The sequence below is a fragment of the Calliopsis andreniformis genome, chromosome 4 (genome assembly GCF_051401765.1).
Source record: "Calliopsis andreniformis isolate RMS-2024a chromosome 4, iyCalAndr_principal, whole genome shotgun sequence".
In the NCBI taxonomy this organism is placed as follows: domain Eukaryota; kingdom Metazoa; phylum Arthropoda; class Insecta; order Hymenoptera; family Andrenidae; genus Calliopsis; species Calliopsis andreniformis.
In genome coordinates, this window is record NC_135065.1 from 12,591,282 (window position 1) to 12,617,834 (window position 26,553).

At 48.7% G+C, this 26,553-nt stretch overlaps 1 protein-coding gene across 1 annotated transcript in view; it reads right to left on the reverse strand.

Annotated features, from left to right (window-relative positions):
• Cac (calcium voltage-gated channel subunit cacophony) overlaps window positions 1-26,150 on the reverse strand; it is a 64,485-nt gene extending 38,335 nt beyond the window's left edge. The window contains exon 1 of the mRNA XM_076377180.1: window positions 25,909-26,150. Within this exon, the coding sequence (XP_076233295.1) occupies window positions 25,909-26,150 (242 nt within the window). The remainder of the gene's footprint in view (window positions 1-25,908) is intronic.
• Between the last annotated feature and the right edge of the window lie 403 nt (window positions 26,151-26,553).

The window sequence follows — 26,553 nt, forward strand, 5'->3', positions numbered from 1 at the left end:
CCACGTGCACCAGGCCAGAGCCGAGCGAACGATCCCGAAGAGCGCCGTCAGTCGAACCATCGTCGTCGGCTCGTTGAGGCTGGGCAAGTCGAGGCAGTGGTCGAGCGATGGTCCCAGACGAAAGGGAGAAAGAACGTGCGAGTGACGCGACGCAGCGCGCCGTGGGGCGTCTCCCGGTGGCCAGGTCCGTCGCGACGACGATCGTTACTCGAAAACCTGGCTAATGCCGCTCTCTAAATGCACGAAACGATCTTGCCAAAAATCAACGAGGACCGAGAGTCCGCTGATGCGAACGTCACGGCGCCCACACGACCGACACCTCCGCCCACCCTCTCTTTTCCTCTCCGATTCTCTCTGGCATCCGTACGAGATATCGAGGCTACCTCGTCGACCGACGTTGCGGAGCCACCTCTTGAGAGGGGGTTCCCGGTGACGTCACCTCACCGCCATTTTGCTCGGTGACGTCAACCGAGCCACGATCACCACAACCGCGACTACCGGCTGCGTACCTCTTCGGCCCTTTCCTACATTTCCACGGGCTCCCTCTCGCACGAGCCCTCTCGCACGAGCCCTCTCGCACGAGCCCTCTCGCACGAGCCCTCTCTCGATGGGCTTTCAGGGATCAGCCGTCTTTTCGCGCTTGCTGCTTTCTGCCTCCTCGCACAGACAACTTCTCTCCAAGGGACTCTCTTCTTTCAGATCAATGTTTTCGTTCTACTCGCGCTCGGACACTTTCTCGTTTTTTTAAGGAACTTCTTTTCTGTATTTACTAGAAAATTATAAGGTTACCCGGATCCTATGATTTTTCATTCTCGAGACGAATGAACCGTCAAGGTAGCTTAACTTTGATCTTGTTCGAAATCAATAGACTTTGTGTATAATTCATAGGAAATTATATATCACTGGGTCAGTGTGTTTCAGCACAGTTCTCGTGAATTCTTAGCCGTATAGCTGTCAGCTGTCGATGCGTAGATTTAGGTCGAGCCCCGTACGCAACGGCGTTCGAGGTAATTCGACTCAGTCTCGTTTATGCCCGCGTATCGAGTGACACGATGACCCCAGACGCTCGACTTAATTATTTACTTCTTTGTGGACAGGGCGCCACGCGATCGATCGCGACGATCGCTCTGAGTCGAAGGGAGACTGTGCCAAGATATCTCGCGAATCGTGATCGCGATACTGGAATCAATCCCACTGGCTTAATGGAAACTCGCAGATAGGGAGGATTCGAGAAAGAACTCGACGAGGACCTCGTGTTCGTGAAGTAAGGAGGCGTGAGCGATCAGAATGCAAGTAGGACACGTGGAACGCAAGATCGTCCACGCGATGTGCTCGACAGGATTGCAAGCTCGGCAATAAATTATCTGCTAAGAGCAGACGAAGGAGGAGAGTTTGCCACGATAATCCTCGTCTTCTGCGATCGGTCCAATTCGTGGAATTCATTTGATCGTTCTTCTCAGAAGTCGAAGATTTCGAGACGAACGATGTTGTGGCAATTGCGTTAGCGTAGCTCGACCGAATCCAAGTTTCTAATGAAACCATACGCGCGGATGGAACTGAAAGACCGCGCGAAAGATCGATAGACGTATTATCGACAGTTTGACTGGCGCGCGTGGCTTGAAACGCTTTGATGCAGCGTCCGCTGTAATACCTTCGACGGATGGATTTCACTCGACGTACGAGCTTCATTCTCGACTCTCTATACGATAGCTACGTTATTATTATTGCGCGATTCACGTGTCCCTACTGCCAACTTAGAATAGAACCGCGATTCTAAGCTATTTTTGCCATTGATGGCACGCTAGGCCTCCATCGATTTTTTCGCGAGAAAACGAACGCAAGGCCGATGAAATCAACGCTTGATCCACTCGTTTTAATAACCTACCTGTTCATTTATCAGAAAATCTTCGCTATGAAGTACGCTGTTCGCAAATATCCCAAAACGTATTCTAATTCCATGGGGGACAGTGTAATTTTTCTTCTCCTTCCAAGAACAAGCACAGAGTCCCTCGGAACTAAAGTTTCTCGAACGCTATAGCGCAAAAAGGGGGGAAAGATCGATGATGCTATTATCGACACCTCGGGGCACCAGTGTCACAAGGTCCGATTTGAAGAAAATGATCGTTTTCACGCTAGAAGCAAGACGAATCGGACTATCTGCGCGAGGCAAATTGAATAGCCCTTCCCGAATGCCTCTCGCTCTTGTCGACTCGACGACATGATTAATAACTCGAAAAAAAATGAATGTCCTAAAAATCGTCGAATGTCCTCTGGCGCAGGGGGAGCGAAACAGAGGGAACTGGGCGTAATTAGAATATCCAGGGCCATTCTGACGAGCCTAATACGAGCCTAAGGGGCCATAAATAGCAGTAATAGCATTGTCTGCGCATTAAACTCGTGTACACGCAGCTCGATGCTAGTGGAAGAGGGTGGAAAACGGGAGAAGGCTAACCTGCTGGAGAGCCACCTAGCTATAATAACCGCCTACATGCCCTGGCAAAATTACCTTTCGGTCTATTTGCCCTCAGAAACCGGGGTTACGTCAGCCGTACACGTGTGCGACGAATACGTGTATCCGTTTCCTTTCCCACCACTCCCTCTCGCCGCTCGTTGCCCCCTCGCGTTACCACTAACAGGTTTGCGATCGTGCGTTATGCCGTTGCGTTCGTTTGCGCGTAGACACCGTCCCATACGCGTGCGCTGCCTAATCACGCGCGTACTATCGTATTTCGTCGACCTAACATCGTTATTCGATGCAACAGAGATGGGAAATGAATATTATTTGCGGCCCAAGCTCTTCTGAACTCGAGCCCTCTGTTATTTGTCTGTTGAAGAAACTAGTGGATTGAGAAATAGCGAGTCAGACGACGTGTCTATCGCTGGAAATAAAAATATCACGGTTGTATGTATATGCTCGTGAGGAAAGGCATACGTGGAGGAAGAAACGAAAAGCGGGGTCACGTGGAGGTCGAAGACATGGATTTCTTTTTAACGCGCTACTTGTCGCTCCGCCACTATAAACGTGTCTGCGTCTAAACGCATGCGTTTTACCACGTTGCGTCGGTCAGCAACGATCACCGTCGTTGAAACGCTGCTTTCTCGGCCGCGATGAGTCGATCGAAAATGCGACTCGCGTCCCTGCCGACGAACTAAGCCAACCTAACCCGCTCAAATATCTCTGAGGATCCTGAAACTTTCGTCTTCCACGTTCCGAAGATAAACTTTCGACTGCAAGCGTGGCCGGGATTCCCAAGATGAACTGTAACGATATTGAATTGCAGTCCTGAAAGGTCGATTTCCGAGAAGCTAGACAAATAATAGCTTGTCTTATAGACTGTGCAACCTTTTCCCAGAACAAGATCAATTCTATTTCTCGAGATCGGTGAGAAATGGTGCGTGCAACCTTATCTTAATAAACCATGCAAGCTTAATAATAGAAACGGGAACGAAGAAGTCTATCGATTTCCCGGATCGGTTCTTTCCTCGATTCGAAAGTTGCGAGCAGCTTGCCGAGTAGATGCAGTCGTATTGAGAAGGTGAAGAAGAAACTGACGAGATACGATTGTAGGACGAGCTGCAAGAAAGAAGGAGGAAGAAGAAAAAAGCGCTGCTGGCAGGATGATCTCAAGATTGGCGAATGCTCAAGTCGCAACTCCAACGACAGAGGACACAGCTGCGTATTTATGTAGCTGGTAACGCGAAGGAAGGAAAGAATCGTGCTCGTCTGGCGCCCGACGATGCCTCTGGGACCTGCAGCCACGACTTTAGCTCTTTCAAAGAAAGAGAGAGAACGGAACAGCGTCATGATCAGACGCCGGAGACGTCTGGCTCGTCCTACACCCACGCCACTTGCCGCGCACGCGATTTCTGAAGAGGTTGCACCAGCCAGTGCGGGTGCATTCCATATCCGTGTCTGTGATGAACAGATTGGATCCCCTTTCGTCGGTTCCTTTCTCGCAAACTTTATGGAAATCATGTCTACCGACGCGAGTCAGGCAGGGGCGCAAAAGGTGAACCATACAGGTTGTTTTAGGACAATTCTCTGAGGCGTGCCAATGCTGACTTCTTCTACTTCGATTTCTCACATTTATTAATAAATCTATGTCGCAGCGATTGAGCTTCTGCATGAAGTGGGCAGGAAAATGAAAAGGAAACTTTCATGAATCAGAGAATGAATCGCGAGGCATAAACACCTGTTCCATGTACTCAAGTGCATGATTTGGTGACTACTACGAATGAATGAACGGAACACGCGACCGTGAAAGAACCCTTCCAAGAAGCTCGCATTCATTGATGACAGGAATAGATTAAGAAACACTAACAGTTCCCCGAAGAAATGCTAATTAGGGTATGCAAATTTGATTGCACATATAATTCCCAGAAAGTCTAACGGGCAGAATAACATCCATTTAAATCTCTGAACAGAATTGAAAGCTTCAACTGCTTCCTGGAAGACAGAAGAACTGCACGTACTAATTATTGAAATTCCCACTCGTTGAAGTAATCCAGGCTGTCCACAGACTTTCTTTTTCTACTTCTAATATCCACGTAATGGTTTGGAAGATCAAGAACTTTTAACGCTACGCGTTCCAAACTCTTCCGGCTTATATCCTCGTCGTCAGCTCAGACAAGCATTCGTACCACTTGGCGCCGACCCACGAGTCTTTTAAAACCGCTATTGCTACATCGAGAAGACTGCTCGTCGCAAATAAAAAATAGCTCGCTAATAATCCGTCGTATTGGCTTGCCAATTTCTAGCTATTCCGTAAATTAAGCGAATCGTTCAAGAAGCAACTCCAAACGATAATCTCGAACAGTTGAATATTCCGTCGGCTCATTTAATAAACTACGATCACAAGTCAACCTCGCTCTCCTCTGTCTGACCACGCACGAGAATCTACTACTTAATAGACTGGACGTGCCAAACTGCCGCAGCCTGTTCTACTGTCCTGTCTGACTATACACGATCTGGATCTACTTTCGCCTGAACGTCTCTACCGCTAGTAGAATCAACGTTTCGCAGATTTTTTAGCGTCCTGCATCGTGCATTCTCGTCCCTTCAACAGTGATTTCGCGTTACAGTGCCCCTCCTTTTTCCCCTGATTACCAAGTAGGCCATCAATTTGCGTCCGCTCGAGTAAACTTCGATGCTTCCAGCTCGTCGAGGAGAATCCAAGCAGAGGGCCTTAGAACGTTAGAGCGTGACTGTTGTCGGATCAACGATCGATCAACGGCTCTTATTAATAGCGCGACGTTATTATTACGCGATAAATTCCCGTAGAACGAGCCAGGCTCAGCGAATGGCGACGGTACTCGTATAGTAGACACCGAGAATCCTTGAACTATAACATTCTAGCACGGACGATACAGTTCGTGTTCAACCTTCGAGCCGGCGATTTATCTAATTGAAGGTACGAGACTCGTCGACCGCGTCGAGCACGCCACTATCCGATACGGAACGCAACAACGCGTGTCGTCATCGTTCCCCGAAAGCGGACACGTACGCGCGTCGTGACGCGACGCTTCTCACTTCTCAGATCCTTGAACTATAACATTATAGCTGCGACGCAACGTAGACGGCTTCGCTGCAGAGATTATTGGACGGGGGAGAGTCGACACCATTTTCACATTAGCCAAGAAAAACCCTCCCTCTTCCTGAGACGAGTTTCTAGCTACGTGTGAAAACTTCCGTGAATGACAAATTATTCTCGTTTAAAGTTTCTATTGAATTCGGAATAAGCACGGTCCAACTTAACGACTAGTTATCGGTTCTGTGCGCTGAACTTCGAATGGATACTTCTAAACGAGGTAGAAACGTTTTTCTTTCTGGCGAGTACAGCTTCGAATTTTCCTTCCTTCGACCGTCACGTGGAAATATCTGACACGAAAAGTGTACAGAGCTCTAAGAATATCAGACTGACGTCTCGGGATCGAGTTCCAGAGCGGATGAAGGAGTTGAAAAACCTTTTCCTACGTTTTTACTTCTTCTCCATCGGACTACTCCTAGCCCGCGACTCGGAACTCATTTCCTTGCGTCGCCTGAAGCTTAATAAATCAGGGAAGGCGCCCTTGTCAATAGTAAGGTCAACTGGGGCGACTCGACGTCTCCAGCATTTGCCAAGTGGTACGAGTATGAGATAGAGGGAGACAGGAAAGAGGACGCAGAGGGTGAGAGAGGGTAAGTTGGACGGGCCAGAATACGCAGCAGTTGACGTGTGCGCAGTGTACGAACGCACACACGCAGTAATGTACGCATACTCTCGCAGGAAAGCTCTTCCACCCACGCCGCGAGGTCACCGAGCAGCCGAGCGCGACTGGTCATCGGAAAACGAGCCTCTCTCCTTTTCCTCGCTGTGCCTTAGGTGCCTTCGAAAAGCTCCAATTTCGCGCTCGTATTTATAGCTCTGAATCATGACTGTATGGATAGTCAGAATAGGAAATCGCTCGAAATTTCTGTTGGAAAGCTTTCAGTACCCTACCACTCTGTACTCAGTGAGATGTGGTATCAATTAGATAACATGAGTGGTATTAAAACCGCGTGATATTATCAAGAAGTAACAAATTACCTTGTGATGGCTGCTCAACCCACCCTAGGGAGTTGCAAGGTTCATTACATACGAAGGACACTTTTATATCACCTACTGTGGCAAAGTGTACGTATATCCACGCACAGAAGTCACATACTGTAGACTCTCATGAACAATTTCATTTACATGTCAAAAAGAAATAGATACATGGATCTATGGGAAACGTGTGTGAACAGAAAATACATATTCAGAATAAATTGTATCGCAGATAAGTGACGAGGAAGGAAGAGCGTTTTTCCAAGGGACCAGAGATTGTTTTCAGAAGAAAAGTAGGGTCTATCCGAGAAAATAGAGGAGAAGGTAGATACCTGGCAGCAAGTGACTATATATCTATTGATCGTTCATTCATGCCGCCCTTTCGACCCCCCTCGGCCGTTCGGAACGACCCTCTTTCACCCGCCGACACGTCCTCCTCTTTCGGCCAGCGTTCCACCAACGTCGTCGTTCTTCCCGTTCTCCCCTACGGGCGTCATAGCCAGTCCTGCCAACTGTGAGCCCGAATCTCGTCGCTGGCACGTGTCGTTCACCAGCTCGCCACGCTTACCAACCCCGTGGAGTCTCGGTCGGGGAGCAATCAGCCCCGACAATCGGTCTGATGCGAGTCGACGAACGCTTCCGTCGGAACTTCGACCCAAATTCGTCGAGTTCCACGAGCCGAGACGCCACGGGGACTGTCCCCCTTCCTTCCCAGTACTTGAGAATATTTTTCGGTCGACCAGCGACCGAGCTTTCTTTCTCGCCCAGAAATTTCTTTCCATTTCGACGAGAAAGTCGCGTCGTTTGATTTCTCGCCCTCTGGAACGGAGATACCGAAACAGATTCATAATTCTATTCGCGATGATCGAGTTGGGGCGTAACGAATGGAGCGATCGTATCGAGACCGGATACACGAGAGACGCGATCAGCCGAGCGAACGGCGAAACGACCGACCGGCACGCTTCCAGAGCCATTATTTAATTGACAGTTACGTAACGCCGGCTTTTACGTGACAAACCTGCTCTACGGATCTCTAATAAATTAACTTTCGCTAGAATTCTCTGAACCGAGATCGTTGACCTGCTTTCGTGATCAGAGGGGCAAATTTTTCGTTTCAGTTCGATTAGAACCTTTTCGACCACGGATCAGCTATCTTATTGTCTGTTATCCGTGGTTTACACGCTTCGGAGAACAGCTTCTTGCTTGTGGATATTCGGGAGCCACGAACTTGGTACGTCAAGTTCCGAACTTAAATTGGTTCGAGAGCAATATTCGATAGCGTGCTCGACACCTTGCCAACGCCTACAGTATGTTTCGAGGAAAGTGCGATGCAGGTCCTAAACGATCGGAAAATCTTTGCGCCCTTAGACGTCGTCGTTTGGTCCTGGAACCATTAAATATTGCCATTCGAACGATTCTGTGGTCGAGGCTGCTCCACTGAAGCGCTGTCACGGAACTCTAGCCAGAATGCACGAGATGGAATGTCGATTTAAAATGGAAGGAAACAGGGACAACATGGAGGGTAATTTCGGATAATAGACGAATCGAGCTTGGAGGGGAAACGCTTCGATCCAGGTCATCGACCTTTATTTTCGACGGTTCGGCCAAAGAACCGAGAAAGAAAAGCGGGTTAAAGTTGAAATAGCTGCTGTGAAGGTGTCGCGCAATGCTTCCCTAACGATTGCTCTGCTTTTTAATGAAAGCGATAAATCGTTCCGTATAAAATAAATTTCCAATGCTACCGAGCAAATTAAGGGTCGGAACAACGAGTGCTCGAAGCGTACGCTCTTTGTATTTACGAGCTGTTAGTCACGGGAAAAATGCCCTCGTGCAAATGAAAGCCCTGCCCCGTTCTTAATTAGTCTTTAACCCGATAATCGCTAAGTAGCATCGCGAACATTGAGTAGAAGTGTTCCGTGTTTGTTGTTTATGCGTTGAGAAGTTAGTTGTTGGTAGCATGTCTGATCAGGCTCGGACACTTCTACTGCGACCCGATTCAAGAAAGCGTAACCAGTTTCTTCAGTCGACTTAAGCGTACAATACGCGAGATACCTTTTAATTTTGTTGAAGCTTTAGTAGGTTTTACTTTTTAGACACAATACCTGGATACTGCAAACTGTTCACTGTTTAAGGACGCCGGCTGCGTGGCTCGATAATGCTAGCTAACTCGATAAAAACTTTAACCCACTTTTTATCCAATTATTTTAATATCGCTCCGGAGAGCCAGCTAGAATCGTACACCAACTCTAAAGTCTCTCTAATCTTACGCTATCGGACTTTCCTTTTAGAACAGTAGAGTATTCATAGCGTCTTTTATTTTCTCCACATTCCTCCATTCAGAGTGAGCGCAAGAAAAAATTCCTGCCACTTTCTTCGAGCGTCTACCAAAAAGACAACTGCCGTCATTTGAAAAGACGACTCTTGTCAAAGTATCTCTTTGGAATTTTATCGATTCGACTGAAGCCTAAAAAGGAGGTGGTCTCGTTGGAAGAATTGGAGACAGTTTTGTTGCTCTTCTGATAGCTTTCTAATGAAGTATAGGAAGACAGAAAGAGTTGGGGGAGGCAGAAAGGTACAAAGCAACGTGGCGAAACGACGTTCCAAAGGCTCTTTCGTAACTTTTATGAATCCCCCCAGGGATCGTAGCCGTTCCCTTTAACCACTCGTTTCCGCTGCATTCGCGAACACGAACAGACACCAGAAGCTGATAAGTGACGCGATGAAAGCTCGATAGGAACGGGAGACTAAACGGGGCCAGCGCGATATGCACCAAACAGAACCAGAGAAACGAGCCTTCACTCAGCGATATCATAGCATGCTGTGTAATATTTCTGCTTTTACTAATCCTTGACTTTTATTGCGGAAACCCAGAGAATCGTCGAAAATACAAGAGAACTCCATTACAAGATGCATTAAAGAAGATTCATTTATTTCGATCGAGTAAAACAGCAAGAAGTGGGAAAGTGGACGAGAGTCTGACAATATTTTTCGGGCCAGCAATTTCTACTCATTTCGAAGACTCTGTCTGCATCGTGCATAAGTAGAAACGGGAAGGAGATGGAGACAGAAGTGGTCAGACAACATCACGAATCAATGTACCATCGTGTAGGATGAATTTTCAACTTCCAGCTTTATTGCATTGATTTCGTTAAAGGCTAAATTGACATTTGAATCGAATGTACAGCGAAGCGAAGCGTGTCAAACGTAAGGGATGTCTGAAAAGACAGGCCTCTTGACACAGATAGGTTAGAAGCCTTTTGGGGACGTGCGCGTGCATGTGGTGTCGTGTAGGTAAATAATTGGAGGATGATACGATGCACGAGAGGTGGATGATCAGTTTAAAATATTGGTAGGGGAATTGCTCGAGCGAAGAATCGGAATCAGAGCTGTTCCGCTTCGGTTTCGCTGAACTCACCTCTAGAGGGAGGCAGGGGCTGGTTGCGGCCATGTTCCTACATGCGTTCGAGCCTCTGCCCTGCTGGCGATTCCCTCTTCGTGCTGAGGCACCACTTTGTAAAAAGCACACACCACACTGGACAAAAGGCTCCGTTTCCTCGACGAACACAGTAGCCTTTTCCCGGCAACCAACAAACAACCGAACGAAAAAAGAACAAAAAAGGAGTATCACCACATACCACCTTCTCTCTTCGATATCCTTTCCTTTTCCTCTTGTTCCTCTTGCTTCTTCTCTCGTTGAAACGCCCCTGCGCTTCGTTCCCAACGTTTAGCTTCTTCTTTTCAGACGCACGTTCGCGCAAAAACGATCACTCGAAGAGATTAAACGAGACTGGAGAGAGGGAGAGAGAGAGAGAGAGAGTGAGTGAGTGAGTGATTGAGTGAGAGAGAAGAGAGGGGAGATTCCTTGTGCTCCCTTCTAAGCTCTAAACTCTCTCGAACTCGACGACGGGACAACACACACACATGACCAGCCACTACCTTCCTTTTCTTCTTCCTCGTCTTTCTCCAGCACCTCTCTTCCTCTCCTTCTTCCTCCTCGTCGTCGACGTCCTCGTCTTTCCTCCCTTTCAAGCCTCCCTCCCCTCCTCCCCTGCGGCAGCACAGCAGAACGCACTCTCGATTCCTCTCGCAACGACGATTCCTTTCTCTCCACGGCTCCTGCTTCCGCACCCGCACCTGTTCCTCTTCCACCGCCTCCTCCTCCTCCTCTTCCTCGTCCTCCAGCTCCTCCTCCACCTCCTCGTCCGCGTCCACGTTCTCCTCGACGGAGCCTGCTCCTCGTCGTCCTCGTCGCCGTCGCCACTACCGCCGTCAACCGCCACTGTACCACGGTCGCATAACAAACGCACCCGCGTCCCTCGGCGTCACCGAGGGCGATCCAGCGGCGACCACCGAAACCTTTCCCTTCACCGACACCCGCACTCTCTCCCCCTCTCCTCGTCTAGCCACTCGCGGTTCCCACTAGATCCTCGGTTGCACGCTCGTTCGCGACCACTGTCCGCGTTCACCTTCTTCGGTTCGTCCACGTCCTCCTGGGTCCGCGCGCGACCAACGCGTGCCTCGAGGCCTCCGATGATCGCGTCGATCCACCGATCCCAGTGTCCACCCACGGACGATACCGAGCTTACCAGCGAGATCTCGATTCGCCCTTCTCGACCCCTTTCTTTCTTGGCCGTTTCACTCGGCCGGAAGTTCACGCACTACCTACGTTCCCCGAGCGTCGGAGCTCGTGGCCACAGCGGGACGGTCGCTCGACTACGCTCTCTCGCTCCTCCACCACCACCTACGCGTCGCTCCTCCGTCTCTTTTCCCTCTGCCCTCCTTCTCTCTCCCTCGTCCGCCACCGCCACCCTCGCCGCTCCTCCACTCGTCTTCCTTCTCTAGCACCCCGATCGCTTCGACTCTGCGACTCTTCCTTCTCGGTTCACCCTCTCGGTTCACCCTCTCTGTTCACCCTCTCTGTTCGACGCTCAGAGCCCTCCCTCGAGCTTCCTCCTCGTCTTTCCCTCGCTTTTCCCGCGGTTTTTCTCTTCTTCTCTATCTCCCGCGCCCCATAGCACCGCGACTGTCTCTTTCACTCTTCCTCAGAGATCCGCGACTCGGAGTCTCCGTTCCTCTGCTTCTCTATCCCTCCACCGCGTCGGTTGCTTTTACTCCAACCTGTATCAGCCTCGATTCTTCTTCGTCTCTCTTTCTCCTGCACGAAATCGCACCCTCTCAGCGATCGTCCGTCTCTGTTCGCGTTGCACCCTCAGGTGGGGAGGCACAGGTGCGTAGCGATGGCTAGTCGGTGCCCTTTTCGATGTGCTTCCACTGATCGCGCTGGAACTTATCAGTGCTTCAAATTGTTTCGATCGTTCAGTCCACCCACGACTTCCAAAAACAATCGAGTGAACCTTATCGGGAGGTAAGGTACACTGCTCGCGAAAATGTGTCAACCGAACGAATCGAATCGAAATCGTAACTGACACGATTCCAACGGTTAATCGACACCTTGACGCGCACAGTTTTTCTAGTATTGTCACTGTCGATCTCGAGCCTAACCTTCTATAAGAAGTGTATCGACTACGACAGAAGTTTATAAACTAGTTCTTACAGCCGATTCCCGCGCAACGTGTCCGATGCCTATTAGTCCGTTGTCGCCGAGTGTCTCTGAACGTCGCGCGTCATTCTCAAACTGTTTAATAGAATTTAACCTATCGTGCAAGTATATTCACTAAGATTCTCCACTCTCAAATTATTTCTCTGAAAATGGAAGCAGGTTCGATTCTTTCATTCGAATGTGTTCAGTTTATCGTCGATCTACATTCAACATCACAACCTCGCGTTGCAAGGAACATATGAATCATTGACGTCAGAAATAAGGATAATAAAAAATTGTTTGATATCCAAAAGTGGAACTGTTCCCGCGCGCGTTTTCGAAATCGACGCCTACACGATATCGTTTACCTGGTTGAAACGCCAGGTGTCACAACCCGCGTTTCGCTAGCATGTGTGCAAAAGAATTCGTGTGTGTAAGTGAGCTTTCGCTCTCTTTGGTGTGTGTCGAACCGATACTGCCGGCAGCGGCGGGGCATGCGCCTTCGTGCTGTCAACGGGGAGGGAAACGAGATTTCGGGCTGCAAGAACGTTCCTTGTAATCCTGGCGCCCTACACCCTCGTAAGATTTTCAATAATTCATAGAAAAATGACTTAGAAACCCTGAATTCGTAGAAAAGTCTTCATGCTTATCTAGGGGAATTCCCTGAACCTGCTATACACTCAGAAGGAGAGAGTTAAAAGCATTTTCGGAAGGGAATCGAAGAGAAATTGTTAGGCGGTTCAACGATCCTGCCGCGCGAGGAGTGTTAATTGCCCTTGCGAACGAAACGAGGTAACAGCCACATCGTTGCTAAATGACCGCGATAAACTTCTTAGGCTGGCACTCGATGTTCCCTTATCCGATGACCGTTTTCCTCGCGAATCCGATCGTCTTCTGCCTCTCTTGTTAAGATCCTCCAAACGACTTAGCGAGCCAGGCTGGATACACGTTACACGCGTAAACGCACTAGGGTTCAGTCCCAAGGAACTTAAGGGTCAATTGCCCTCATCTCCCATTTCGCAAGAGAAATTGATTGCCTTCGATACGAGAGAGTGGGACGAATTGTCGTGTACTTGTTGACCCAAAGCATCCTGAACAGCCTATTGAAAGTTATTCGAAGTAGGAAACGTCTCGACAGGTGGATTATATTCTCTACTTTAATGGAGCAAGTCTCTGCTCGATCTCCTCCATAATTAAGCAGGTTTACCGAAAGGTCTGCCAAAAGAAACCGATAAATTTAGGATTGTACAGTCCTTACTTCCCAACGAATGCCCGATCCATTTCCTACGCGGCCTGAAACTCGCGGAGTGGATCACGGAGACATACGAGCGTACAAATGTAGGCGTGTATATAGTTAGGCATATTTAGAAAAAAAAAAATGGAAGAAGTCGCAGCATCGCGATGCGCCCGGACGGCTGCACCGTTCCGCGCGATTCCACGATATAAAGGATTCAGCTTGAAATCCACGAGACGACGGCAGGGAGAGCAGGAGAAAAAGGGAGAGAGCAGGAGAAGAGAGAATGGAAGTCGGTGCGAAAGAGTAAGAGAGGGCAGTGGTCGAAGGGTGGTAGGGTTGGGGGGTGCAGGGGCAGCGTTCTGGGTTTCTGGGTTCGCTCCGCCACGAAGTTCGGAAAGGCTGCTGTGCGCGACGAATGTGGAACAGTAGGTCAGCGCACTCCGTGACCCCCGCCGCGGCCTACCCCTCTTCGGTGCATACACCCTGATGCGATACGTATATACGACCCTCCGATTCTCCCGTTGCCTCCACACCAACCCTCTGTCCTTCTCCAACTCGCACCCTACCCTCCTCCCTTTATCCCCCTTCTTCCTCTATCGCTCATCGACTCTCTCTTCTTCTCGTTTCTCTCTTCCTTGCTCATCCACTGTCACCCACCCCGCCACCCTCTTCAACCCCCTTCCCCAGCTGCTTTTCGCTTCCTCCTTCCTCGTGGCCGATCGCGTTACCTTACGCTACGCTACTACGCGAGTACCTCGGCCTCGTCAGCCTGAACATTCTATCCGATCATCGATTGTCGAATTTTTCCTAGATCGTCAGCGATCTCCTTCGAGACCTTGACGAACGTCTGGCGAAGAGCAGGACCGAGTCTCCGAGTGCAGGTGTCCTCAACGTTCCGGTTACTGACGTCTATCCTTCTACTCGAGCCACAACCATCCTCCTTTACTCTCTCTCTGTACAGTTTCTATTCTGTTCCTCGCGAAATAAGAACTAGGCGACACATAATAGCCGAAGGCTCCCAGTTACGCACGCAGTGAACTTGTGGAAATAGAATTGTACTAATTATGTCCAAGGATACTGTTCGAACAGCTCGATGCAGCGAACGAGAAGGGGTTCAGGATTTCAGTAGACACGCATGCGAGCGAGTCGAGGGAGAAATCCTTCTCTCACGCGTCTCGCGGGCATCCTCTGGATTTCTTTCCGCTTTTATTTGGGTCGTTTGGCAAACTATCGTCCGCGGTACGCACGACTTGCTCGCAGACCGAGACGATACGATTCCCGGTGCACGCGAACGCGATAAAATCAATATGTCGGTGCTCCTCTCTCTTTTGTTCCACTCGCTCTAGCATTTCTTTTTCGTAGCTTCTAGCTGAATTCGCGGCGCGCCGCGCCACGCCACGACACCATCGATTAAACTTCCCCAAGTCGCGGGGGAGGCGCGGGAGGGGGATCGATGCGCGACAGGTACTAGAAACCACCTGAATCTTTTCCCCGTCTGCCAACTCGGCCTTTTGACTTCGCCCACGATCAAATGGAGCGTCGGGTGCAGCATGGAATTCGAGGAACTCGGCTTATTATCGGAACGCTGATAATTTATGGCCGACGATCGAACCCGAGCCTCGAGCTCCATCATATTCTAACATTTATTTATTCATACTGACCGTTTTAGAACTATACATGCATATTTAAGTGGTTAGTAATAGCATTAACTAGAAAGAATAAGAGCGTTTGCGAATAAATAGAGTCATCCAGTTGCTGAACTATCTCGTGGCTAATTCCGTGATTATAGACCGTCGCGAAATCGGATTGGAAGAAGGTGAAAGACTTACCTAAGGAGCGTAATCTCACTGAGATACATATGTATATCCTGTTCAGAGGTAGAGGTAAATACGGTAGCTTTAAACCAAGGGAAAATACTCAATCCTTCTTTGGAGCGTAGTGGGATAGAGGGAGAATGCACGAGCTCGTAATTTCGTCGCGTGTTTCGAAGAATCAGTCCCTAGTGAATCGTGTTTCGGTACAAGGAAGCACTGACGACTTTTTACCGAGAAAAATGTGGCGCAACGATCCTGCAACATTGTCATCGTGCTCGAAATAAATCTCGGGTGTTGTTGTATGGCGTCTGGCTCCTGGCGATGCATCGTAATCGCTTGTGCTGGTTCGCCCACGCAATTCTGTCGCACGACATTTCCGTTTCGGGAATATAAGAATGGCCCATTAAATTCTCGCAGAAGCAGCGTTCTTGGAACGAACGTTCGTGAAAGCAGAGAACGTCTCCCTTATTATTTCGCAGTTTCTGGAAGCGTAAACTGTGGACCTTCACCCAGAAATTCGGATCGCAATTTTAAGTACTGTATACTATTTCGGAATTAATCCGAAGGAGAACACGCACTCTCCAGCGTTCCTATTTACGTTCGTAAGGCACGATGGACGACCAATAAACTGGCCATTTATAGGTTTTCAATTCTGAGCAGTGATTGAAACCAATTCGAGTGGCGCTCGCGAATGATTGGGAAGGAGGAGATAAAAACTTCTACACTGCCAAGTGTAATAATCGAAGAGGGAAGGATTACTGCAACAGAAATGTTGCAACGAATGGAACGCTGAAAAAGTGATTCGTGGAAATTTATCCGAGTGACGAAACGAGGCCTCGTTGGGAACTTGGTGATCGACTTTTTAGTGAGAAACATTTTCTATGCGATTGCTCGATTATCGAAAGTATTTCGCAAATGAAATACGAAACGTGGTAGAGTTTGGCTGTAGACTTTTCATACGCAACAATTTCTGCGCTCTGTTTGCTTGGGCTTCTGTGTGGCGCCCGTTTATCAGCTCGAGCGTGGATCTTCGGAGGCCATCGAACAGGGGAATCAACGGGAAACGGGTTCGAGGATATGTAATAAAATACGATCCCCCGTCTGATTTACACGTTTTCACCGCGCACGTGACGTCAGTTGAACGACGATCGATGTTATCATACGTGGTGATATCTCAGGGAAACCGAGAGACCGTCGTCACTCATCGATCTGTTTTTCCATCGTGTGTTAAAGACAATATAAATACGCTCTATTTATAACCGCAAACAATCGTGGCGTGCCACCCAGGTTAACGCTTGAAGGGATGCTTCCTGTTGCGTAAAAAAATAAAAATCGCTTTGCGCCTCTTCGGTGAAACGTCGATTGAAATTACGCACCTTTTCTAAAGCCTCGCGCAATATACACATTTTCATCGAGTCTTATAAATGGAAGAGTCTGAAAAAATGAGTAATTCTGTTAGGCCAAGTTTCGTAGCACGCAGGAACGAAGTTACTAGAATGAATTCACCCTCTAAGGCCGTGGTGCCAGTGTATAGGGGGTTTGTAGGTTATGGGAGGGTCGTGACTCGCACTCGATGGAAGCATGGGGGTTCCCAGACGCAGGGGTGGCGTTGGAGCAAGAGAGACCGAGAGAGAGTGAAATCTGGGTCGCCCTGCACCGCGTGTACCTCGAAAACTCGGTCAAGTTTTCTGCACCTGCAGGTCGAACGCCGGGCCATTCGCCGCGGTCTTCGTCGTCGTAGCTTTTGTATTTGCTATTTTTCCTCCTCCCTCTCGTTCGTCCCGTTTTCCCTCCGCATCCACCCTCATTGTTTTCTTCTTCTTTCCGAATCCCCGCTGTCACACCAGCAGGAAATTGCTCCAGAAGCCTCGGGCAAAAATCCCACCGCCGACTTTAACGACTCCCCTTCGCGATATCGGACGATCTCTGTCTCCTCCAGTTCCCAAAAATCGATCTCCATCCAGAGCATCCCCATTCGCAAATATCAAACCGCAATTTGAGCTTTTTCGCTGCTTGTCGAGTGGTCAGACCGAGGCAATACCTGCCCCTAACTCGAGCAGAGATCTCAGGAATTGCGCGCGTGTCGACGCACAATTTTATTCGTCGCGAGGGGAGGTTTCTTCGTTTGACGATCGGGGAAAGGGATCGCGTGCAAACATTTGCGAACGCGCGGCTCCGACTAGGACGCGAATTAAAGCGGCAAATTAATTGGTTCGTCTTGGAACACAGCGGCCTCCGATGTTTACGCGAGTATCGATTACTAATGGCTGTTTGCCCAGGTTTCGAACCTGCTCTCGTTGCCTGCCTGACAGCCTGCGAGCGCTATAACCCAATATCGGATTCCGCTAGGCCACCGAATTGAACGTGCGTACACCGAGCCCCATTTCCTTCGCAGATTCCACGGCCTCTGAAAGGCCTCTGCGTGGCCTCTGAAAACGCTGAAAGTGAACGCGCAAGATACGTCGAAAGGAGCGCTGCGAATGGAGATGAAATTATTCGCCAATTACGACCGTGGCTGGCACGGAAATTTCGATCGGATCTCCTCTGCTCGTGTGGAACAATGAAATGGTTAACTGTGCTCCTACCGATCACGATAAATGCAACTTCGATTCGCAATAGATCCACGCTTGGACGCTGTGCAGATCGATTCTACCTGCTAGTAGAATGGGAACTTTATAGTCAGCCATGCGCGTGTAAAAGTAGAAGCGGATCGAGTAGAACAGACGTCGCCTTTGTTGGAACGATCGACAGTGATATCGCGTGACGTTGGTCCTCGGACGAAAATTATTACTCCAATTATCTTAATTACCGCAGTCCCAGCGTTTTTCATGCACGAAGTTGGAAACGAGGCTGAGACAGATCGGAGAAAGACGACGAAACCTTTCTTCCCTATTCGTCAGGCCCGTGGCACGATGAATTCGCGAGTATTTTCATGAAAGTGGAATAAAAAGGGACAAAAGCGCGGAGCAAAAGAGAAAACGGAGTAAGAGGAAGAGAGAGAGGCGGAGGAAGAAATCGATTCCAAGTACGCGTGCACTTTGACAACGTGACTATGAGTAGTCGTTTGATGCACTATTACGTATTGTTCGGTGATATCGTTTTCCCCCATTATCGAGAGAAATCAACGCGTACAGCTTAATGATTGAACAGTGCCCTTAATTCTGAATCTATAGGAATGAAGAGAAAAAATTGTGCACATCGTTCTGATCGAAATAATAGCGTGACGCATTCTTTATCGATCGGTGAATGATATTTTCGTATCGACAGAAAGATTGTGGTTGTTTCTCTCGTCGATTGCATATGCATGCCCGCTACATTTGCATGATACACAGATCTCTATTTTTGTTGGAAGCTGCCGGGCAAATATCTAGTGTTCCATTTGCGGTTCATCGTTCGATCCTCGCCTAGATTCACGCGCACTTGGGCGCCTTCCTTTTCAGGGGATGATGAAGCTGGACGATTTTTCGATTCCCTCGCGGTAGAAATATTAATTGAAGCGTGCGTCTCGCGAAAGGTTGCGACAAACGAAGCGTACGCGGGCGCATCTCGACGAGGGATTTCCCGAGCCGAGGCGACAACATTTCCCGAAGAAATCGTCTTAGCGACCTTTCGAACCCCTTCGATCGTGCTCTCCCCTTCGCGTTTCTTCTTTTTTCTTTCTCAGAACGTGGTTGCGTTCACGCCGACCCCACGGTTCATCGTCTTCGTGTTCCGGGAGCGAGGAGACAATAAGTGCAACGAGGTGCACCGCGTCGTCGAGTCTACCAGCGTGCTGGTAGACCTTCATTCGTTGATGGGATCGCGAAACGTTGTCGAGGCTGGAGGAGCCCCCAGGGAGGCGAGAGGGAGTGTCGTTGCGGCCGATAGAAGGGATGGGTAGGGAGGAAGAGATGGAAGAGGAGCCCGTAGGTGGTGGACTCGCTGTTGGCAGGGGTTGGAGAAAATGTGGGACGTCGAACTCTCCTGGACTGCCTACCCAGCCACCCCCGTGCTCCTCCGCGGCGCTCGATCCACCGTTCGCTAGCAAACAGCCCTCTTCGCTAGCCCCTTCTATCCACCCTGTATCCAGCGACGGTCGCGTGGATCGCGGGGATCGCGGGGATCGCGGGGATACCGGGGATACCGACACACTGTCGCGCGATACGGATTATCGCGAGTTTTATCTCTCCTTTCGGTAATATTGGTCCGCTTCTTGAGAATCTCGGAGAAAAGTCTAATTAGAAAAGTTGTCGGTTACCGTTCCGAATGCTTCTATCCTGCCGAGGCGACCAGCCGTGAAACTTTCCTTCGAATATTATCGCCGTTCCTTGCCAGTTTATCGCCGCTAACGAGAAAGCACGGCCGAGAAAAAATGTGTAATCAACATATCTTGAATCAAGAATGTAACTTTAAGAACCCAGAAAGCTTTCCGACACGCCGATCGATCAATTTTATCGCGGCGTTCGTTGAATCGTCGAGTACCCTGAACTTGGTCGCTAACTTTCACTACTGTTACTGCTATGGCAATTAAAATTATACCGTTCTTGCCTCACCGTGACAGAGAAGAACGAAGTCAACTGCGTAGAAACGTTGGAAACCGTCGATAAAGAGAGCGAGGTCGACGATCGAGTGGAAGAACTAATTATGGCTCTTCCCTTCGCCTCGAGATGCATTCTTTGAAGGGGTAGATGGAAAACAAAGATTTGTGTACCTTTAAGACGCAATTTCCGAAGCACTGGATTTTATTTTCCTCTGCAATACCACTGATCCGATCTCAGGGAAACTACCTCGAGTTTTCTCAGAAAACGTATCATCCTCTTATCCGCTTCGACGCAGGCCATCTTTCGTGATACTATGAACCCACGTAGCGTTAATCTATAAGTGCGCAAAAGTCCTAAGAAATTTGTTTCTCTGAAAGTTGATTCCCTGAGTGGTTAATGAAAAGTTTTCGCGCAGCTCAATTTGGGTTCTTCTGTTCTCCACTTTTTATCGCAAGATTGAAAAGAGAACTCGCTATCCTTGTTCTCCGATTCTGATAGCATTGCGCTAGTTTCGCACCCTGGATAATATCCAAAGAATCCCACGAAAATATCTTTAAGCATCGCTCGTCGATCAAGAACGAATTACTGAAATCATCGGAGAAACCTTGACCCTACATTTGAAGCATCGCTTTGCGCATTCATTCCTCGATACTATGTTGCAATTCTTTCGAAAGAAAAGCTTAATGTTACGATGCAATGCAGATTCACCGCCAAGAAGGGATAATTCGATAGAAATTCGTGTTGCTTTATGCATCCTGTTGCACTTTCAAACTACCAATTTCGTCAGCGATCTGTCAGAGGAGATCGTAAGTCATAAACGACGAAAGACTCATGGTCCCATCGGCTACTTTAACTTCCATGGTGCTTGTAAGGAAGACAACTTGATTTCAAAGACACTCGGACCTCTTATTGCCCTCCTGTCTCTTGAAACAAAGTAGACATTTTTTCCTTCCTTTCTCAAGAGATAAAGTAATCGAGAAATTCGGAGGCAAGAGGGAAGGAAAAATTCTTCTCACGGAATCGCCAACTTCTCCCGAGAGCGCAAGAACTTTTCAGCGACTTCTCTGCGGCGTGGTACGAAGAACTCCGAAGAACGTATTTCAAGAATAATTATTTCCAAGCGCTGCGCATAATGTCTTATAAATATCGCGTACCGCACAGTGCTCGACGCACCTAAATTTGTTCAGTAACTACGCTCGGTCTTTCCCTCCCCTCTCTTTGTCCTGCTTATCGACTGCGGCTCTATATTCGAGCGCGAAGGGTTAATTTCAGCCCATTAATTGCGGCCGTCCTATTTATGGTGCGTCGCTGTTTCAACCTGCGCGCACATACGCGTTGTTACAAAGTCTCAGCGTCGCCATAGAACGGCGCTCTTCTTCATCCATTGGAAAAAGTAACATTTTCACGCCTTCGTCGACTGAAATAAAACTGGCGAGGCTCCTCACTTGTCATTCCACTTTGGAAACGTGCAATCCCCGAGACAAGCTTCTTCGCAACGATCCTACATTATCTTGACAAAATTTCAAGTTTCTCCCTGGCTTTGAGACGATATAAAGCGCGAAGCTTTTACCCTCGTAGAGAGAATGAGAATTTATGTTCGCAGCTATGGTGACAATGATGACGAAAACCACGTCGTCACCTCGACGAGTTTCGTCATCTGCCTGCGAGACGGTCTCCAGTTAGCTCAACAGGAGCACGCTTAGACTGTGAGAATTTTAATCGAATCATTCGATCGGTCTGTCAAAGGGTCCAAGGTGACGTCACTCAGTCGACCACCAATCAAGATTAAGCGAGAGCATCGGATGAGACACGGCCGATCGAGCAGCCGGCTAAAATCATTCAGGGGAAGACTAATTTGATGTTCATCGATTGGTCGATCCTCTGTTCGTGCGCTTGAAAATTGCAGAGAAGAAGGAAGACGGTCGAACGATCAAAAGAAGGGGATGATGGCTCTTGCAGGGAGAGGCAGGGCTCGCTGATCGACAAGGCGATCGTCTTGGATCAGCGATCGAGGGAAACGATTCTTAAGTTATTAGGATGAACAGATTTCCCTCGCTGCCGACGCTGTGGAACCCTGTCGCGTAATGGTGCTCGATCAACTGGATGAGTAATGAGCATTAAAGGAAAGTGGAGCGCATTCTATGACCCGCATTCGTAACGACTTCATTGCTGGGCATAACGAAAGGAAAACGGTGCGTTGCACCGAAAGAGCACGGCCAGGGCTTCGTAAGTCAAGTCATCTGAACCCCGTTAGCCTCGTCATCTATTGGTCTTCTAACGTAAGGGCTGCTATGCTGCCGAAGCGGACCCAAATGGATTTACGTCTCCTTATACCGAGGATAGAACCATAAGGTTTCCGCGTCGTGCCGTCTCTTTCGCTTTCGATCGGTCATTCGCAAATTAATCCATTTCTCTCACGTTAACGTACTTACTGGTACACGTGAGGCGTGCTCGTCCTTAGAACCGTCTCTCCTCTCGAAATACATTTTGTCCAGGGGAAAGGACTGCTCGTCTATTTAGCAATTTTCTTCGTTTATTCATTTAGTGGGCATCGTCGCTTGAGAAGCGCCAATCCAAGAGCTTCAACGAATACCGAGAAACTAGCGAATACTTTCCAAGAACCGATAACCCCTCTGGTGTCAGCCAAGTCGCAGCTTCTTCTCGGCTTATTATCAGCAGCTTACGCGCTCCAACTAATCCTCCCACGCGAGGAAAATCTTCGAACAACGAGCGAATATTCGGCGAAGCGTTCTCGCATCCACCATTCGCATTATCTCGTTTCCTAGAATGTCGAGCGTAAATATCGCGACTAACTTTCATTCTCCTTCTGCTTAATCGTAAAGTGTTTAACCAAACGGAGCGTGGGAAGTGCTTGATGTACGCGGACCAAATAGTTTCTTGCGTCGCGGTATACGATCCAATTTATGAGGCCAATATAACGTTGGCGGAGATATGCCCTCGGTTTACGATATAAAATCTTAGCAAGTAGCTGGACTCCTGTCATCCTACCGCCTTATTAGAAAATATCATTCCCAGAAGAGGCTACCCGAAGCTGCACGTTGCTGGAGTCATCGGTCCTCGAGTTTAGTGACCTCTGGCCGTTGCAGCTGCTTTTGTCACGAGTCTATTGAGAAACCACGGCACCGAGAAAATCTTTCTCAATTCCAACCTGAGGATACTGCGGCTGGGGTCTTAGAGATCATTCAGGATGTATCGAAACGCATCTATATGTAATTTATCAAAAGATTGGAGGATACAGAGTGTCATAGAAGAGGGTGATTCTACGTGAAAAATAAGACGAAAATGTAGAACAAGAATTTTTGATATCATGCTTAGTTGTCGAGGAAAGTGACTTTGAACTTTGACCGAGTACAAGTGTACCGAACTACAGTTTTAGGCGTCTGAGGAATAAACGGGGCAAGGGGAATGCTTCTAGCGTACCGTAGAGGCAGTCAGTGGTCAGACCGAGAGTGTTTCCCTTACCCCGTGTAGCCACCAAGCACTCAAAATTATACTTGCGTGCGCTTGCATCCGATCATAATTCAACCTCATTTTTCCCCAAAACGAACCACGATATCAAAAAAGTTTATCCTATACTCTCAACTTATTATAATCACCCCCTTTCCACTTGTACCAACAGTTCTCGAACGCCCTATGAATCATCGCACAGCAGAAGACACACATGGAGATCAGGAAATTGAAATGAATCTCTCGATATTTCGCAAACGAGGATAGAAGAGACGCGTGGTTTTCGTCCCCAACCGCGTGCTCCTTGGGTAGACCCGTTCGCATCGCGTGGGGGTTGTGCAACCCTCAGAGTCCGCTATCGGCCGCCAACCCTCCCCGTGGCCCGTTCTACGCGTCCCATGCTCGTCACTTTCTCTCCTCGGTTGTCTTCGGTTCTCGCCCCCTGCCTCCACCGACGAGGAAGAAAGTCGAACGACCGATTCCCACGGAAAGACGGAGACAGTCGAGGGGAACCGGGTATCGCGGTATCGCGGAGGCTTCCGAAGGGTGAACCAGGACAAGAAACAGCGGGGGACAGAGAGGGAAAGGGAGTGGAGCGGGAAAGACGAACTTGCTCGGCGGAAAACGCGAGGAAGACGAACGGAGAGGGAAAGAGAAGAGCGAAACAAGGGTGGTGGGGCGGCAGAGGAGCAGAGGCAGAGAGGGACGTTGAGTAAAGGAAAGAAAGTGGTGGCAAGGTGGGAGAATAGAGAAAGGAGGAGGGTGAGAAACGAAGAGAGACGAATGGGCAAGGTGGAAGGATAGAGAGGGAGAGGAGCAGAAGGGGGAGAGAAGGAGGAGGGAAGGGGTAAATGGAGGCAGAGAGGCAGAGAGGCAGAGAGAGCCCGAGAGAGGGAGAGAGAAAGAGAGGTGGCACGCGCAATGCGGGTATTGATTCACGGCGGTAGCCGGCAACCAGCCTGAAACACACGACCGAGTCGACTCGACTCCACGACTCTGACTCCGACTTGATTCACCACAGTGACACACCACCGACCGGAGTATGGGAGGGACGGAGAAACGGTCTGACTACGCCTGGTTACCGATCGGCCAAAAACCGTGAATCGTACGTCGGACAGCCTCGAATCTACTTGCGGTTTGGCAGGGAACCGGCGCGGCGGCCTTTTCTCCGCGAGACCACGACCCGTAGGTCGAGCCACCGCGTAACCGGAAACCCCTTAGAGGGTGCAAAGCACTCTGCCTCTTCCGAATCGAACAGCCAACGATTCACTTACGAATTCGATCGCGACCTACTTTTTTTCCACCCGCGATATTCCTTCAAAAACGAAGCTGATTCTCTTTCAGTGACTTTGTCCTGTAACTGGTTAATATCGTGGAGGGCCTGGAGGCAACAAATATGTATTGACAGAAGAGGAAATTTGCAGGAATGTTGATTCGCCTGTTGATGATAATCGAAGGGAAATGAAGTTGCCGTACCGACGTTGTCTGCGATGTTCTTAATAAAAAAAGGTCGAGAACCTTGTTGATTTTATTCGCGATATCGCAGACCTAGTTCCACGTTGATTCCTTTTATTGATTCCATTTTTACAGAGTTCGAGCAGTCACCTCCGATACGATGGCTGCTGTACACTCAATCTCAACTGAATGGAGCCAAGGGAGAGGCAGCGATAATAAAGATCGAACGAATGTTTTATTTCGATTTGTCCTCGTGTAGAAGAAGACGTATCGTGGCATCGGAGAAGCTGACTCCTGACCCGTTTATGTCACTTTCAATTCATAGATACATTGAAGAAAATGCTAAGAGGAAGTCCCACTAATTTGCATGGTCATACGTCGAGGAAGATATACTGCGAAGGAACGACTTCTATGTGCATAGAAATTCTAAATAAATTTAGCGAATCGGGCAACGACAGGCTATTCTAAAAATACAGTGTAATGGCCAAACAATCGAAGGCTAATCGATAACACAAAAAGCATCGAAGTCCGTCCGCGCCGAGAGTACAGACACCTTGCTACATTAGACTTTAATTCAGCCGCAGTAGTGCATACCTCGGCATGGTCAGCCGCAACCTTCGACTGCCGCCATCTGGTATCACGTGTAACGTGTTACACTTCATCTTCATGAATCGATTACAATACTTCGATTAAGCGTAAAAAATGAAACAGAGGATAATGCCATCTAATGTCCCTGAGCCTTGAATCTTACTCGCAGTAGTATAAGTCAGCCATTGGTTAGACATTTCAAAAATCTTCTAGAATACAGTATTAATTTCATAATCTAGACACTCTCAGTACTAGAAGAAGTAAAAACACTAATTACCATCTGCTTGTATCATTCCTGAACTCTTATCGACGACAGCTGATATGGCGCGCTATCAGCTGATAAGTTTAGAGACAGCTTCAATGTATCCATAGCAGAGCTCTACTTCGCAACCTCGTCTGTATCAGAGAGACTGATAGTATCATCGCCTATATTATCGATTCGAGTGATGTAGGTACTTGTCTGTACCGACAAGTAGATACCGACCGCGTTGGTCAGACACGCCGTCTCCTGCTTATCGACGTCTATACCGAATATCTACCCCAACATAAGGGTAGGAAAAACCAAGTCTTGTCTGCTGTATTACCGACCGTCACCCTGTCAGTTTCATCCCTTGCAAAACTGCTGGCAATAGTAGTCAGGCACCCCAACCGAGGGATTCCTCGACAGACTTTTTTTTCACGAAAGAAATACTAAATCTAAAAGGATTGAAAGCGGAAGACTTACATGATGTCACCGAGTTTAAGGCGAGTCTGCACGAGAGCGCAGCTTTTATGGTCGCTGGTGGTAACTGCCCCTCGCCTCCTGGTAGCATACTTTTGCACGTCCGGTGGCAACGCGGCAGCATCGTTCGAATTTCCAGAGGTCCCTGCTCCGGCATATCCTGCGAGGCCCGCACCTCCACGCACCAGCGGGCTACTGCCACGCCGACGCGTAGACATGTGCCGGCCTCCCACGCCACCCAACATCCTGTAAACCAAAAACCACCTTTTAAGAAATCGGGCCTCGAGTGTGATAAATTAGTACTAGCTAGAAAATGATGGGCACAGATTGCAATTATAGTGGAGAATATTATTAATAGTAGACTTCTAAGGTTTCTAATCGAGAGGAGATACTCTAATCGAAAAGATTAAGAAGAAATTCAGTAAAACAGTTCCAGTTTAATTGGGTTAGGTTGACGAGACTAATCTCGAAGCATCGGAAGCGTACCGAGTCACGCGATCCAGCACTCGTACTCGTTCGTTTTACTGTCATGTGTACCAGATCGACGATAGTTCGTCCCTCTGTAGAATTATTTCCAGCGAAACTTCTATGCCTCTTCGCTCGGTGCAATTCGTCTGCATCCATTCGCGTATTTCGCTTGCTTTGTCT